Source organism: Malus sylvestris, chromosome 16 (assembly GCF_916048215.2).
Source record: "Malus sylvestris chromosome 16, drMalSylv7.2, whole genome shotgun sequence".
Taxonomy (NCBI): domain Eukaryota; kingdom Viridiplantae; phylum Streptophyta; class Magnoliopsida; order Rosales; family Rosaceae; genus Malus; species Malus sylvestris.
In genome coordinates this window covers 14,650,570-14,664,148 of record NC_062275.1, presented here as the reverse complement: position 1 = coordinate 14,664,148, position 13,579 = coordinate 14,650,570, and the positions used below count along the sequence as shown (strand labels likewise).

Sequence of the window (13,579 nt, the reverse complement as noted above, 5' to 3'; positions counted from 1 at the left end):
GCACTGCCTCATATCGAGCATCAGTTCAAGACAACATTTAGTTACTTCGGCCCACACATGGACTGAATTTCAAGTCTCCAGCCAAAAGACTCTCTTGACTGAAGACTTGGGGGACTACTGTTTATACCATATTTAGGGCCTCGTATATTTGGGCCTTGGGCCTTGTATTTAGGCCTCACACTAAAGCCCATACTTTGTAAAGGAGGAGGAGCCCCTTATTCTATAAAAGGGGACTCCTACCCTCATTCTAGGGGAGGCAAAAGAGCCAAGCCTAAGAAGGCTAAGAGAAGCTATCATTACATTCAGGAGAGACCTCACACCACCGAGGCTCTCCTCTCCCTTCTCTTCTTTCTCCGGGGACTTCCCCCAAACACTTGTATCCATACACTTACAGAGAAACAGAATCAACTATCAGTGTGGACGTAGCCCAAACCTTGGGGTGAACCACGATAACTCTTGTGTCATTTACATTACTTGCAGATTCACAGTCGGATTTACGTTGTTCCAAGACCATCCGGTTTTGTGCATCAACAAGATTGATTTGACATATATCGATATTTATTGATATGTGCACAACATGGTTTGGCTAATGACAAGCTCATTAAGTGTTCGACAAAATGCCTCTGTGAATAAATAAAAAAAATTTTGCGCGCTCTGCGCTTCTGCTTTACCTAAAAAACTTGTATATAATACGACCCCAAGGTTCGAATCCTAATTCTACTAATGTGCATGATCCCTTTGATTATTGCTCTAGCTGCGTCTAGATTTCAATTCTTGTGCACAAAGGATTAAAATTTCCTTTTCAAATTTTATGTAATTGTGTTAACAAGTCATTCTCTCATGTCGTGTTTGAAATTACTACTTTTTTAAAACATAAATTTGTAAAAACCTATTGATTTATTAATGAATGATAACACAAACCGTTTAGTAATTTACACTGAGAATATTTACTAATCGTTTTGTCATAAGTTCTAAGTATTTTCATTTTCATTTTTAAAAGAAAGGTTAAAAGATATGAAATTTAACTTGATTTGATTTTTTATTTTTTAAAATAAAAATCCATAAAAAAAAAACTTCAAACTGAAATAAATTTTTTTTGAGAAAAAAACTGAAATAATTATACAAAAACGAAACTGACATGGCACTCAATCAAAAGGAAAGCAAAGCATGTTTCAGGTGGAGGTTAAAGAGGAAAGTTGGAAAATGGACCAAAACAAAAGTAGAAAGTACAAAACGTTGCCTTGGAATCCTGGCAGGGGCATTGTCGTCAAACCACCTCGCATATTAACCGCCGCCGCCGCCACCTTCATCCCCTCCAAAAAAACACTAAAAACGCACGCATTCATTCGTCCAGTTCGATCCCCCACATAGCTGAGCTCAGGAATCTCGAATCTCGATGCGATGCGAGGCAACGATCGGATCAACGCGTGTCTCCCCGACGAGCTGATCGTCGAGGTCTTCCGGCTGCTCGACTCCAAGCCCAGCCGCGACGCCTGCTCTCTCGTCTGCAAGCGCTGGCTCTCCCTCGAGCGCCTCAGCCGCACAACCCTCCGCATCTGCGCCACCGGCAGCCCCGACTTTGTCGTCGACCTCCTCGCCCGCCGCTTCCGCAACGTCCGCACCGTTCACATTGACGAACGCCTCAGCATTTCGTTCCCTACTCCCCCCGTAATCACTCAGTCGATTCGATCGATCCCCAATTTGATACAAATCGACTTATTCTATCCGTTAAAACAAAAAGGGCCTAAATGATTTTGATTGTGTTTTTGAAGGGGAGGAGGCGCGCGACTGACATTGCGGCGGTTTCGTCGGTGAGGCTGCATTCTGCCAATGGGTCCGATGACGGCGTGCTTGATTCGAACAGCTTATCGGACGCTGGTATGACTGCTATCGGCGACGGATTCCCCAAGCTCGAAAAGTTGAGCTTAATCTGGTGCTCCAGTGTCTCCAGTATCGGGCTAACTTCGCTCGCTGATAAGTGTAAATTGTTGAAATCATTGGATTTGCAGGTGAATTTTGGCTTAATTGACCTTTAATCTCTTTTGTTATTGCTTTGTTAGAGTTCAATTTAAATGCTTGAAGGCTGCAATTCCTCGTTTGGACACTTAATTGGAAATTATGAGTACATTCCTACATGGGTTTCTTTTGGGTACTGTCTTGCAATCTTGCTTTCATTAAAGGTGCATTCTTTACCGTAAGCATTCAAAAAATGTTTGTACTTCTTGTAAAAACATAGGAGAGAAAATGCACCTGTATCCAGTGGCGGAGCCAGAATTCTGAATGAGGATGGGCCTTTCACAAATATATGTATATATATATATATATATATATATATATATATATATATATATATATATATATGAGTGTGTGTAAAAAGTTGAATTCATAACATGTTGACATATGCAATTTGTGTAATCCTCACAAAATTGAAAAAATTCTCTTAAATTCAATACTAAGAAGAAAAAATGTAAAAACCCAGACAACCAAGTAAGAGGTAGGTTGTGGAAGGTTAAAGAAAATACAAAGAAGTAGAAAAAGGACAAGGGGGAGAGGTTTGCAAATAAAGAAGGTGGGTTGCTTTAGAAAATTATAGGGTGTATATTACTGTTAGGTGAGAGAATCGAACCAGAAGGGGGGTTGCTTTTTCCATTTAAAATTGCACATCTCTTTTAAAACTCCCATGCCAAACTTATCGTTTCATTAGACAGTCGAAAAAATTTAAAATCAAAACTTAACGACGTCGTTTGCTTCATTTTCTTCTATGAGGTTCCCACCTCATATAAAGTCAGGATGGGCCAGGGACTACCCTAGTCCCTTGGTGGCTCCGCCCCTGCCTGTATCCATGTCCGATGAATTTTTTGGGGTGCCAATAATTGTTCCCGATAATTTTAAAATCGTATTGATATTTGCTATTTGATATACATGTTAAGTACACGACATGGCGCACCAGCTAACCTTAATTTTCTGTTTATGAAGGGTTGCTATGTTGGAGATCAGGGACTAGCTGCCGTGGGAAAGTGTTGCAAGCAGCTTGAAGATTTGAATTTGCGGTTTTGTGAGGGATTGACTGACGTATGTGTGGTTGAATTAGCCCTTGGTGTTGGGAATTCATTAAAGTCTCTTGGTATCGCTGCCTGTGCAAAGATAACTGATGCTGCAATGGAAGCAGTGGGGGTACACTGCAAGTCTCTTGAAAACTTATCGTTGGATGCAGAGTTCATACACAACAAAGGGGTGGTTTCTGTGGCCCAAGGATGTCCTGCTTTGAAATCTTTGAAACTACAATGTATTAATGTCACAGATGAGGCTTTGACTGCTGTTGGAACTTCTTGTTTGTCGCTGGAGGTGTTGGCTCTATATAGCTTCCAGAAATTTACTGATAAGTCAGTACTCATTATTCCTAATTTGGCTCTTCATTTATTACATGAATGTAATAGGACTTACATATTAAAAAATTAAACATAATTCTTTATCTTCTCTTTGTTCCCTAGTAGTTTCTTATTGAGGCTTTCCAATAAGAAACTTCTTTATGGAATGAAGCGCTACAGTTTCTCAACTTCAGATTGTGCCTGCACACATCATTTTTTAAGATTACTGAAAAATGATGAAGTTTTGAGCTTGTCTGTTTCATTTTATTAATTCAACTCACACAGTTAAATGACTCTCTCTTTGTTTTCATGTCTGCTACATTTCAGAGGTTTACGGGCTATTGGAAAAGGATGTAAGAAGTTAAAAAATCTTATTGTTAGTGACTGTTTCTTTCTGGGTGACAATGCTTTGGAATCAATTGCAACTGGCTGCAAGGAACTTACACATCTTGAAGTGAATGGTTGTCACAATATTGGAACATTGGGTCTGGAATCCATTGGAAAATCTTGCCCGTATGTTCCTCTCTCTGTTTAACTTAAATTGGTAATTTAGATGGTAATTATATGGATGGTTTGAGTGGTTCTCATGTTTAGCTTATTGATGCTGCTAAGCTGTGGGAAAATTCCATTGAGCTACATGCTTTCACTAGTATTTTTCTTTGAATGGGTTATAGGATACAATTAGCATGGATGTTTAGCAGTCAGTTTTGCCCGTAGGTGGAAACTTATGGACATTCAGAAGTTGTATCCTTGGAACTGTTTACTTCAGCTCAGTTGGCGGATTTGATGTTTGTGTTCTTTAACATATCTTGCATGCCTATGGTAATACCTAGTTGATGTTACATTCTTGTTATTTATTCATTTGTCTGTTGATGGTAAGTTAATCCAAAGAATTTGAAAATGTGCAGGCGTCTTACTGAGTTAGCATTATTGTATTGCCAAAGGATAGGCAACTTTGCACTTAGTGAGGTTGGACGAGGCTGTCGGTTCCTGCAATCTCTTCGTCTGGAAGATTGCTCAAGTATTGGAGACGAAGACATTTGCAATATAGCTAAAGGCTGTAGAAATTTGAAGAAACTTCACATTAGTCGATGTTTTGAGGTTCTCTCAAACTTAACAAAGTCTTAATCACCACCTTTTTTATTCTTCATTTACTGTTTACAGAATATGAATATAGTTAATTTTGATTTTTTTTTTTCTGTTATCCAATATTTCCTTTTGTTTGGAAGAACGGAACAATATGCAGGAACAAGGAAATGCAATGCTTGGTTCTGTATTTGAGTCGTATTCCCTTTATTGAGATGTTATCGTCAACAATAAATGTGTTCTTTTAAGTTAAAAGATTCATTTGTACATCGCTTCTGTCAAAAATTCTTTATTCGTTACTTATTTGGATAATATCTGTTGCCTTCTGGTATAGATTGGAAACAAGGGAGTTGTAGCAGTTGGAGACTATTGTAGGTCACTAACAGACCTTAGCCTCCAGTTTTGTTATAGGTAACTTTTTCATTGTTTTGTGGATCAGAATCAACATTATGTCTTTAACGTTGTATATCCCATGGGTCATCTCCTAATCTTATCTACATTATGTCTGTGACGTTGTATATCACACGGGTCATCTCCTAATCTTACCTTTTACTACTAGAGTTGGGGACCAGGCCCTTATTGCTGTTGCTCAGTGTAGCTCCCTACAATATCTGAATGTCAGTGGATGCCACCAAATTGGTGATGCTGGATTGATAGCCATTGCAAGAAGTTGCCCGCAAATTAGTTATCTAGATGTGAGCATTCTTCAGGTGTGTTCTCTCTCCCGCTCTTGCACTCTCTTCTCACCCCCCACAAACACATGTATCTTGTGACTTATATCTGAAGCACAGGAAGCATCCTTGTTACATTTGAAGAAACAGTGGAAGTTTTCATGTTCATATTGATTCACACACAACCTAACATGATTGCGTTTTTCCAATCTGTGTTCAACCTAACATGATTTTCGTTTTCAAAAGAATTTGGGGGACATGGCAATGGCTGAACTCGGAGAAGGCTGTCCAAACCTGAAGGACATTGTACTGTCACATTGCCGTCAAGTAACAGATGTTGGTATAAACCATCTTGTTAAAAATTGCACAATGCTTACATCCTGCCACATGGTTTATTGCCCGGGCATAACTTCTGACGGAGTAGCCATGGTGGTCTCGAGTTGCCCCTACATAAAGAAGGTCTTGGTTGAGAAGTGTAAGGTTAGCCCAAGAACCAAACGGAGGGCAGCCTCTGTCATTTCCTATCTTTGCGTGGATCTATAATGTCCGCGATCCGCTTTATGTACATACCCTGAGCTTGCTGAATTCAGGACAGCAATATATAGAAGACAACATCTGGAGCCAAATCCTCTCTTAGGACTTACATGAAATGGGTTCACCGCCACTGACATTCCGTTCTAATAGAACAATGACATGTATAAGTTTATGGCACGTTGTCATAGCGGATTGGAACGCCATGTGGTGGTGAACCCATCGCATGTAAGAACCAGTTATGTACGCATGCCCAAGATCTTTTGCTTATTTTTTTTTATAACTTTTTTGTTGTTTATTTTTTGTGGCCGTACTGTAATATGGGAAATTTGGAAAAATAACCAAATTTTAGATCTCATATAGAATTATAACCACCATTTTAATTTTATGATAATTATAACCAAAACTTGATGTAAAAGTATTAATATACCCTTAATACTAGGGTTTCTCATAACAACCACAACACAACCCTTAAACTACCTTAAAATGTTGAGGATTACTGCAGATTGAGGCCACTGAATTAACTTTCTCTTTAATTAGCAAGACAACCTATGAGAATGTTCTTGAGAAGGTACTAATTCCATAGCTAATTATTATTTTTGTAATTAGATACTTCGATTTAGTGTTTCACTGACTAAATTGCATATATTCCAATATATTTTTCCAGTGGATAAAGAAAGAATACGAAATTGCATATGCAAAGTGAATAGTGAAAACAAAAAAGTGATGAAGATTAATTTCTCATTTTAGGATAGTTTAAAGGTTTTTTTTATTGTTGTGAGAAACCCTAATATTAAGGGTATATTAGTACTTTTACATCAAGTTTTGGTTATAATTATCATAAAATTAATATGGTGGCTATAATTCTATATGGGGTCTAAAATTTGGTTATTTTTCCAAATTTTCCCTGTAATATTAGCAATAAATGTTTGTAATGTCTTTTGTAATAATAGTAGTATTCCTATTCCGAGTGTTGGAGAAAGAAATAAAAGAAGTAATGTTCTGATGGTGTAACTATCTGGCCAATTTTCTCGAGTATTTTCATTGTTGCACAGTTTCTTACAACAACGAGACTCTAACCTAAAATCTTAAACTTCTGTCTCGTTTGAGCTAAAACTATGGGAGCAATTTCATGGACTTGTAGTTTTAGTGGTTAAGAATATTCATCATCGCATATAAGCTTTTGAAGTGCAATTACAATCTTGTCACGCAAAAATGGATCCACCTAGCAAAAAATACGAAGTTGTAATTCAGTATTTGTTCAAGATAGTGCTATTCAAATGCTGGTGTGTGAGAAGTAAAATTAAATATGAAAATAGCAGCACCGGGACCTTTCCCCATCACTTCTCTTGTTGCTTCCCCAAGAGAAAAATGAAAAAGAATAACTAGATTGAAACGACGGCGTAGTGACGGAATTTAAAACAGTGAGTCGAAGATTTAACATTTCCGGAACCCGCAGAGGTGTGTGACGCTGTCTTCTGACGGATAATCAGTTGCTGAGAGAAGCCATGACCGGAGGTTGCAGCATCAGAGCCATCTGGATCCTCAACAGTCTCGACGCCGTCGTTTTCTCCAGGTCCTCTCCGAACACATTCTCACGCTACCCTCTCTCCATATCTATCCATCTATTATATTGCACAACCACAACGAGCTAATCTTAGATACAATTCTGCTTCAAAATTCCAAATTCGATTCGAATTTGGTAACCCTAGATATTGGGGGTTTTGAAATCCTACGCCCTAATTTGCTCCTGAGGAAAATTCAGCAACATACAAATTGTTGTTGTTATTGTTTTTTTTTTTTTTTTTTACCAAAAATTATTAATTTGATTGAGTAAAGCTAACTAATTTGTTAGAGGAGTTTGTGTATTGGTGTACGGAAGCTATGATTGATAACTGGGATCTATGGTTGTGTTTCTTGGCAGCCAAACAGGGATTTATAAAATCTGAGTTTTGCTGAATTTGGTTTTGTTTTGTGATTTTTACTACTCAGGAGGTTTCCAGTGGTAGAGAAGCGGTGGAGGGGGGTTTGCAAGAGTGAGAACGAGATTTCGGCCGAGGGTGGTCTTAATTCGAGTGTCTTTCCTTTACTTCCTAGTGATTCAGAGTTAGCCGCCGCATTTGTAGATAGAAAAAGAAGGTCAGTTGAGATTCATTTCTGCTATGTCACTTTTTTCTCTTGTTTCTTTTTCTTGGGCTGTTTCTATAAAAATCATGTGAATATGTATTTTGCTAAAATTGTACATCTTGAACTATCAGATTTTATTAGCCTGGTTGATTGAATCACAACTAATGTGCTAAAACGTCTTCGTTTGTTTGAACATGTTAGTTTTGTGACTTACATCTAGTATGTAGTTTTTCTCTGTTACCTCACTCTCACTCTCGCGCTTGTTTGGGTTTTATGGGTTTCTTGTATTATGTTATTAAAAGTGATTTTCTCATTATAATTGTTGTATCCCTCCTTCTGTAGATTATGGTAACTTTATCACTATGTTTTTTATTTGTCAATGTTACTAGAATTTGCTTTTTATGCATGTAGGGAGGGGTCTCTTCGTGGGTTTGGGGTACGCGTAAGTCAGTCAGCTGAAGGCTCAGATTCTTGGGTTGATGATCCAATCACACGTCATATCATAGGAATTTACATTAGCAATGAAGAGGGAGGGGACGATAATCTGCTCTGGCCTTTAATCTTGCACACAAAGGGCCATTATTGCATCCTTGTATTGCCTATGGTGGAGCCCAGGCATTTAAAGGCATTTGTAAAGTTATGTAATAGATCTGATTGTGGCAATGCTGTTGGAGTGGAGGACAGTATATCTACCATTCTGCTTGATCTTCCGTCCATCACAGGGTATGGTAAGTTACTTTCAATATCGTTCAGGAAGAATATCATACGAGAAACCATAGTTGTTTTGTCATTCCTCTCCGTATTTTTAAATCAATTTTTAAATTGGCATATGAGCAGTGCCTCAATTAAACTCGTGAAGGGCACATAAATTAGATTAAAAATGCATAAATGAGATTAGTGTGTCCCAGATGTTTGTGTAAATTTAAAACCTTGCACATTCCGTTTTGCTTTCTATTGATGGGATGCACTGATTCCAATTTTTTTCCTTTCCTGTTTTTTTGCAACGTTTCCCTTTCCTCCATTACATTTTCAAGGGGCTGGCATTGCATGTTTATATGAACTCTAAAGTATATATTGAATCAACTGTGTAAATGGAACGTGCGACTTTCTTTAAAAACATTAAGCAGTTATTTTTCTTTTTTGTTATCCCCTAGTGCTTTTATGGTGGCACATGCTATTGGTGACATAATAATTGGTGATGTGGCGGAACCTGAAGTGGTCGTAAGTGCATCCCCATCTGTCGGAGGATTGTTAGACTCACTAACTGGCAGCATAGGAATATCAAGCATCTCCTCAAGGGCGAAACCTGTAGCTGCACCAGTTGCATCCTCAACCCCTTCCGGCATTGCAGCAACAGGAACTGTTACATCAGATGCTCTCAAGACTGGTTCTAGGCCTTTAGATAAAGATGCTCTCCGAACTTTCATAAGTAGTTCAATGCCCTTTGGTTGGTACTTCTTACTATGTATTTCTCATCTTGGATTTTTTTTATTATCATTATCGCTATTGACAATTTAGTGGTTCACCTTTACTATGACCTGTTGCTGGTTTAGTGTCTTATGTGCTTGCTGATTGTACATATAGGAACACCGTTGGATTTGAGCTTCCCCAATATTCTTTCCATTAGGGTTAATGGCTTTTCTTCGTCAGATCTTCCTCCTGCAGATCTGAAGCAACCTGCTTGGAAGCCTTACCTATACAAAGGAAGGCAGAGAATACTGTTCTCAGTTCATGAGACTGTCCAAGCTGCTTTGTATGATCGAGACGAGATTCCAGATAGTATATCAATTTCTGGTCAAATAAATTGCCGAGCAGAATTAGAAGGATTGCCCGATGTGACCTTCCCCTTAATAGGGTTGAATGCAGATCACATTGAAGTTTTATCATTTCATCCTTGTGTTCAAGTTCCAGAACAAGGTGCTGATAAGCAAGCTGTGATATTTTCACCCCCGTTAGGTAATTTTGTTCTAATGCGTTACCAAGCAGTTTGTGGTCTTGGACCACCCATAAAAGGATTTTACCAGTTGTCTATGGTCTCCGAAGACAAAGGTGATTTCTTATTCAAATTACGGCTAATGGATGGATACAAGTCTCCTCTTGCTATGGAGTTTTGTACTGTGACTATGCCTTTTCCAACAAGAAGGGTTGTATCTTTTGATGGCACTCCATCGGTTGGAATGGTTTCCACTACAGACCATTCTGTGGAATGGAAGATTGTCACAGGTGGGAGGGGCCTCACCAAAAGTATTGAGGCAACTTTCCCTGGGAAAGTTCAGTTTGCACCATGGAAACCTCAAAAATCACCTACCTCTAGTTCAGCCTTTGGAAGCATAGCTGATGAAGACAGCGATATTGAGACAGATGGTAACAATAATAATATGGTAAATGTAGATGAGTTCCTAACGGAAAAAATGAGCAAGGATCTTCATCCAGCTGATTTGGAGGAGCCATTTTGCTGGCATGCATACAATTATGCCAAGGTACTTGCTTTGTCTTTGTTTTTTTCTCAAAATCAGTTGGGATTTCTTGCAACAGAGAGTGATGTCTTATCCAAAAAAGTCTGTTAGAAATTACAAATTAGAGATATGGCTTCCATTATATCGATCAAATATTCGGATTTAAATTTGGTTTCATTGGTTTTGTTCTCTGTTATTGTTATTATACTCTTGCCAGTGTCTATGTGGATTGAATACTAAAATAGTAATGATAATACAAATTTTGTCAAGTGTATATTTTGTCTGTGTCAGTCAAGCACACCTTTGTACTTTAAAGTGTTTAAGCATTTATTGAAGACCTAGCTTTAACAGAAGATGGCGTTTCCTGACTCATGTTTACAGGTGTCGTTCAAGATTGTTGGGGCTTCATTGTCTGGAATGTCATCAGATCCAAAATCTGTAAGTTTTGCTTCCTTTAATTCTCCTGTCATGGCCTGTTTCGTTACACGAACCCAGGGATAGGCAAGAAGAGGAATATTCTTGTTGTATTTAGCTCATATTTACTTGTATTTTTTGTTTGCTGGCTTTCTTAATTGTTTCTTCTACACGCAGGTAAGCATTTATCCAACCGTTAAAGCACCAGTGGAGTTCTCTACTCAGGTGGGTTTTTCCTCAGACTTCCCTATCTTCAGGCTTGATATACTTGTATTACTCTGAGAATGCATGCTGCTGAAAAATTGTTAGAAAATGTTTGCTGACGTCACTGTCCATAGCAGTTCATTTTTGCATCTTCTTGTTTGACTTGTGCTCATCATATATAAACTAGCATAAGTATATTATATGTAGTCATGGCAATGCTACAGATGGACCAATGATTGTTTCATAACCTGTGAAAGTAAAATTCTCCTTGGTTTCTTGTTTCTTCTAATAGTAGCAATTTCATTGTTTAAATGTGAAAGTTGAGTATACTTGTCAATCCATTGTTCCTTTTCACTTGTTAAACAGGTTACTTCTGGGGATTATATTTTGTGGAATACGTTGGGTAGGTGCCCTTCTGTTGCTGTAGCAAAAGTATAGGGATGGATATGGATGGCAACCCAGGAATATAAAATGTAAATTCAGGGATCAAGAATGCTCTCTTTATGTAATCCGAGTACACCAGATCCGTGTTTTAAAGTCCGATGTGTGCTGGGGGGACGGATTTTTCAAATTTCGGACCTCCTATTTTGGCATTAATGGGCGTAAACCTTTGTTCTTTGCTAGAGATGGTGTTAAAAAGAAGGGAGGTCAAGTTTATGGTCTGATTTGTTATGAAATGGCGTTTTAAAGTTTCTGAATAGATCACTCGTAATTTTATTTAGTGTTGGAAGAGAAGCCAATCTACCCGTCCTTGCTTATATGCTGTTAATTACATGAATATTATTGGTTTGAAAGGCAGTTTTCGACAAATTGTCATTCCTTTACATTTGTTCCTTGAAACACAAGAATTTACAGGTTCCTAACCATACAAAGAAGCCTTCAAATGGCCATTTACAAGTTGGATGGTCTACTCTTGGCAACAAATTTTTGCCATCCAGGCCCCAACTTCTTCGCACGAGCCAGCGGACGAAAATGACATCAAAGGCACGGAGAACCCGAGATCTCATCGCGAAGTTTGCCTCCTCGGAACACACTCCATTCAAGGACTGTGTTATGATGTGCATGGTTCATGACTCTGCATTTTATCTCCTTTCATGCTCTCTCTTCATGGTTCAACTTTCTTCTCTCTTATTCTTCCAGAAAGTGTCTCGACGAATGGTAGAGATCGTATGGTGCCCAGAGATGATCGACGGTGCATGGCTTCCGGGAGTCCAACCTCAACCATGGCTTACCCTTCCCGCTCCAGTGCAAAAGACTAATGGGACCAGGGTGGAGGCTCCTACACCTTCCTTCAAAGTTGTCACCTCCTAAGCCATGCTGGTTCCACCGGTGATCCACAGCCTTGATGTTTCCGGCCAAAAGCAGCAAAAAGGGCGGCAGAGACCCCAAATGGTATAGCCTCTTTCGCTTTTGCAACGCCATCCACTCCTCAACCTTCTGTGTATACCCTCCTTTCCTCCATTTATCCACATCCACCACCATCACTCCTGTGTTGAAATAACACGGGTTTCTTCCTTGGAACGTCTTCGACAAATCCTGGTCACACCAAAATGCGTTAGTGAAATACTCTGTGAAATTTGCCCGGCAATATTCCGGTGCAGCCACCACCATATCTTCCATGTCCACACTCCATAGCTTGGCAATGTCATCCACCACAACGAGGTCCGAGTCCAAGTATATAACACGTCTCATCTCATTCGGAAGGATGTCAGCAAGATAGATTCTAGCATAATTCATAGGCCGATCCAATGCTTGTCTTATAGATTTTGATATCTTCCCGCGAACCCGGTCCGAATCAAAGGCATACGTCTTGAAGTTCAAGTAAGGGAACGTAGACTTTATGCTGGAAAAGAACTTGGGCGTCGTATGCGCGGAGAGGAAGTGAAAGTAGAGATTTGCAGGGCATGCCGAGTGTTGCAACAAAGAGAATACGGCAGCCATTGTGCCGCGAATGTAATTGGCATCTAGGGTCATGGCAACATGGATGCCATCCGCATTTTCGGAGCCACATTGCTCGCCATTTCGGAAGGCAGGCGCTTCACGGAAGACGGGAAGGTCAGGGGAGGGACGGGGAACAAAGCCTAGGCGAATGCCGGAAGTGGTGGTGATGGGGTGGAAGAGGAGGATGGACAGGAGGCCAAGGAGTATTGGGAGAGAGGTTGGAGTACTCAACAAGGCCATCCTGTCAAAGGTGTTTTGGTATTATTATTTTGGGGACTTTTGGGAGGTTGTCTCTAAAGACGTAGGCAACGGAAGCGATTTGAAACATTAGAAATTGGGGGTTTTTGGATGTGAGAAGTTGGTAGAGAGAAAATCTCCGAGTATTTTGGGTTGCCGAAAAGTCGAAAGGGGTCATTTTTTTTTTCTTTCTATTTGTGGCAAATTTGGATGATCTTAGTTAGGTGTTGACAATGTAAAAAATAACCCAAAAAGTACAGGTGCATACCCAATTTCACGTTTTGCATACTTGTTTTTCACCTTCTGCACTTCCTTTGTTAATATTAGCCTTTGATGTATTTATTTATTCAGCTTAATAGCTAGAATGAAATAAAAAAGATGCAAGAGGTGAAACATGGTGCGCATAAATTATTCTTATGTTTATATTTTTACTACCCATAAGAGTGTTCGAGCTTTTGATTAAAAAAAAAATGAAAAACTGTCCAAAACACCTTCAAAAACTTTCATTTAACCATAAGGACAAATAATTTCAAAAATGTCAAAG

At 39.1% G+C, this 13,579-nt stretch overlaps 3 protein-coding genes across 4 annotated transcripts; 2 read left to right on the top strand and 1 right to left on the bottom strand.

Annotated features, from left to right (window-relative positions):
• Positions 1 to 1,191: 1,191 nt before the first annotated feature.
• On the top strand, positions 1,192 to 6,062 carry LOC126609405 (F-box/LRR-repeat protein 4-like). Of its 2 annotated transcripts, none has more exons than XM_050277343.1 (8): positions 1,192 to 1,668; positions 1,773 to 2,009; positions 2,977 to 3,383; positions 3,696 to 3,881; positions 4,277 to 4,469; positions 4,789 to 4,865; positions 5,014 to 5,149; positions 5,372 to 6,062. In XM_050277343.1, exons 1-8 carry the CDS (start codon positions 1,402 to 1,404, stop codon positions 5,666 to 5,668), a joined length of 1,800 nt encoding a protein of 599 aa, XP_050133300.1. In that variant the 5' UTR covers positions 1,192 to 1,401; the 3' UTR covers positions 5,669 to 6,062. The 2 variants fall into 2 exon arrangements, with proteins under 2 accessions (XP_050133300.1, XP_050133299.1); XM_050277342.1 differs by having other exon boundaries at positions 1,194 to 1,668; positions 5,014 to 5,164.
• A 940-nt stretch (positions 6,063 to 7,002) lies between these two features.
• Positions 7,003 to 11,681, top strand: LOC126608532 (AP-5 complex subunit mu). Its single transcript, XM_050276474.1, has 8 exons — positions 7,003 to 7,232; positions 7,649 to 7,795; positions 8,195 to 8,506; positions 8,938 to 9,230; positions 9,368 to 10,263; positions 10,621 to 10,677; positions 10,831 to 10,878; positions 11,224 to 11,681. Exons 1-8 carry the CDS (start codon positions 7,165 to 7,167, stop codon positions 11,293 to 11,295), a joined length of 1,893 nt encoding a protein of 630 aa, XP_050132431.1. The 5' UTR covers positions 7,003 to 7,164; the 3' UTR covers positions 11,296 to 11,681.
• Positions 11,657 to 13,071, bottom strand: LOC126608533 (probable galacturonosyltransferase-like 4). The gene has a single exon (XM_050276475.1). The coding sequence runs from the start codon at positions 13,036 to 13,038 to the stop codon at positions 11,986 to 11,988; it is 1,053 nt and encodes a 350-aa protein (XP_050132432.1). The 5' UTR covers positions 13,039 to 13,071; the 3' UTR covers positions 11,657 to 11,985.
• Between the last annotated feature and the right edge of the window lie 508 nt (positions 13,072 to 13,579).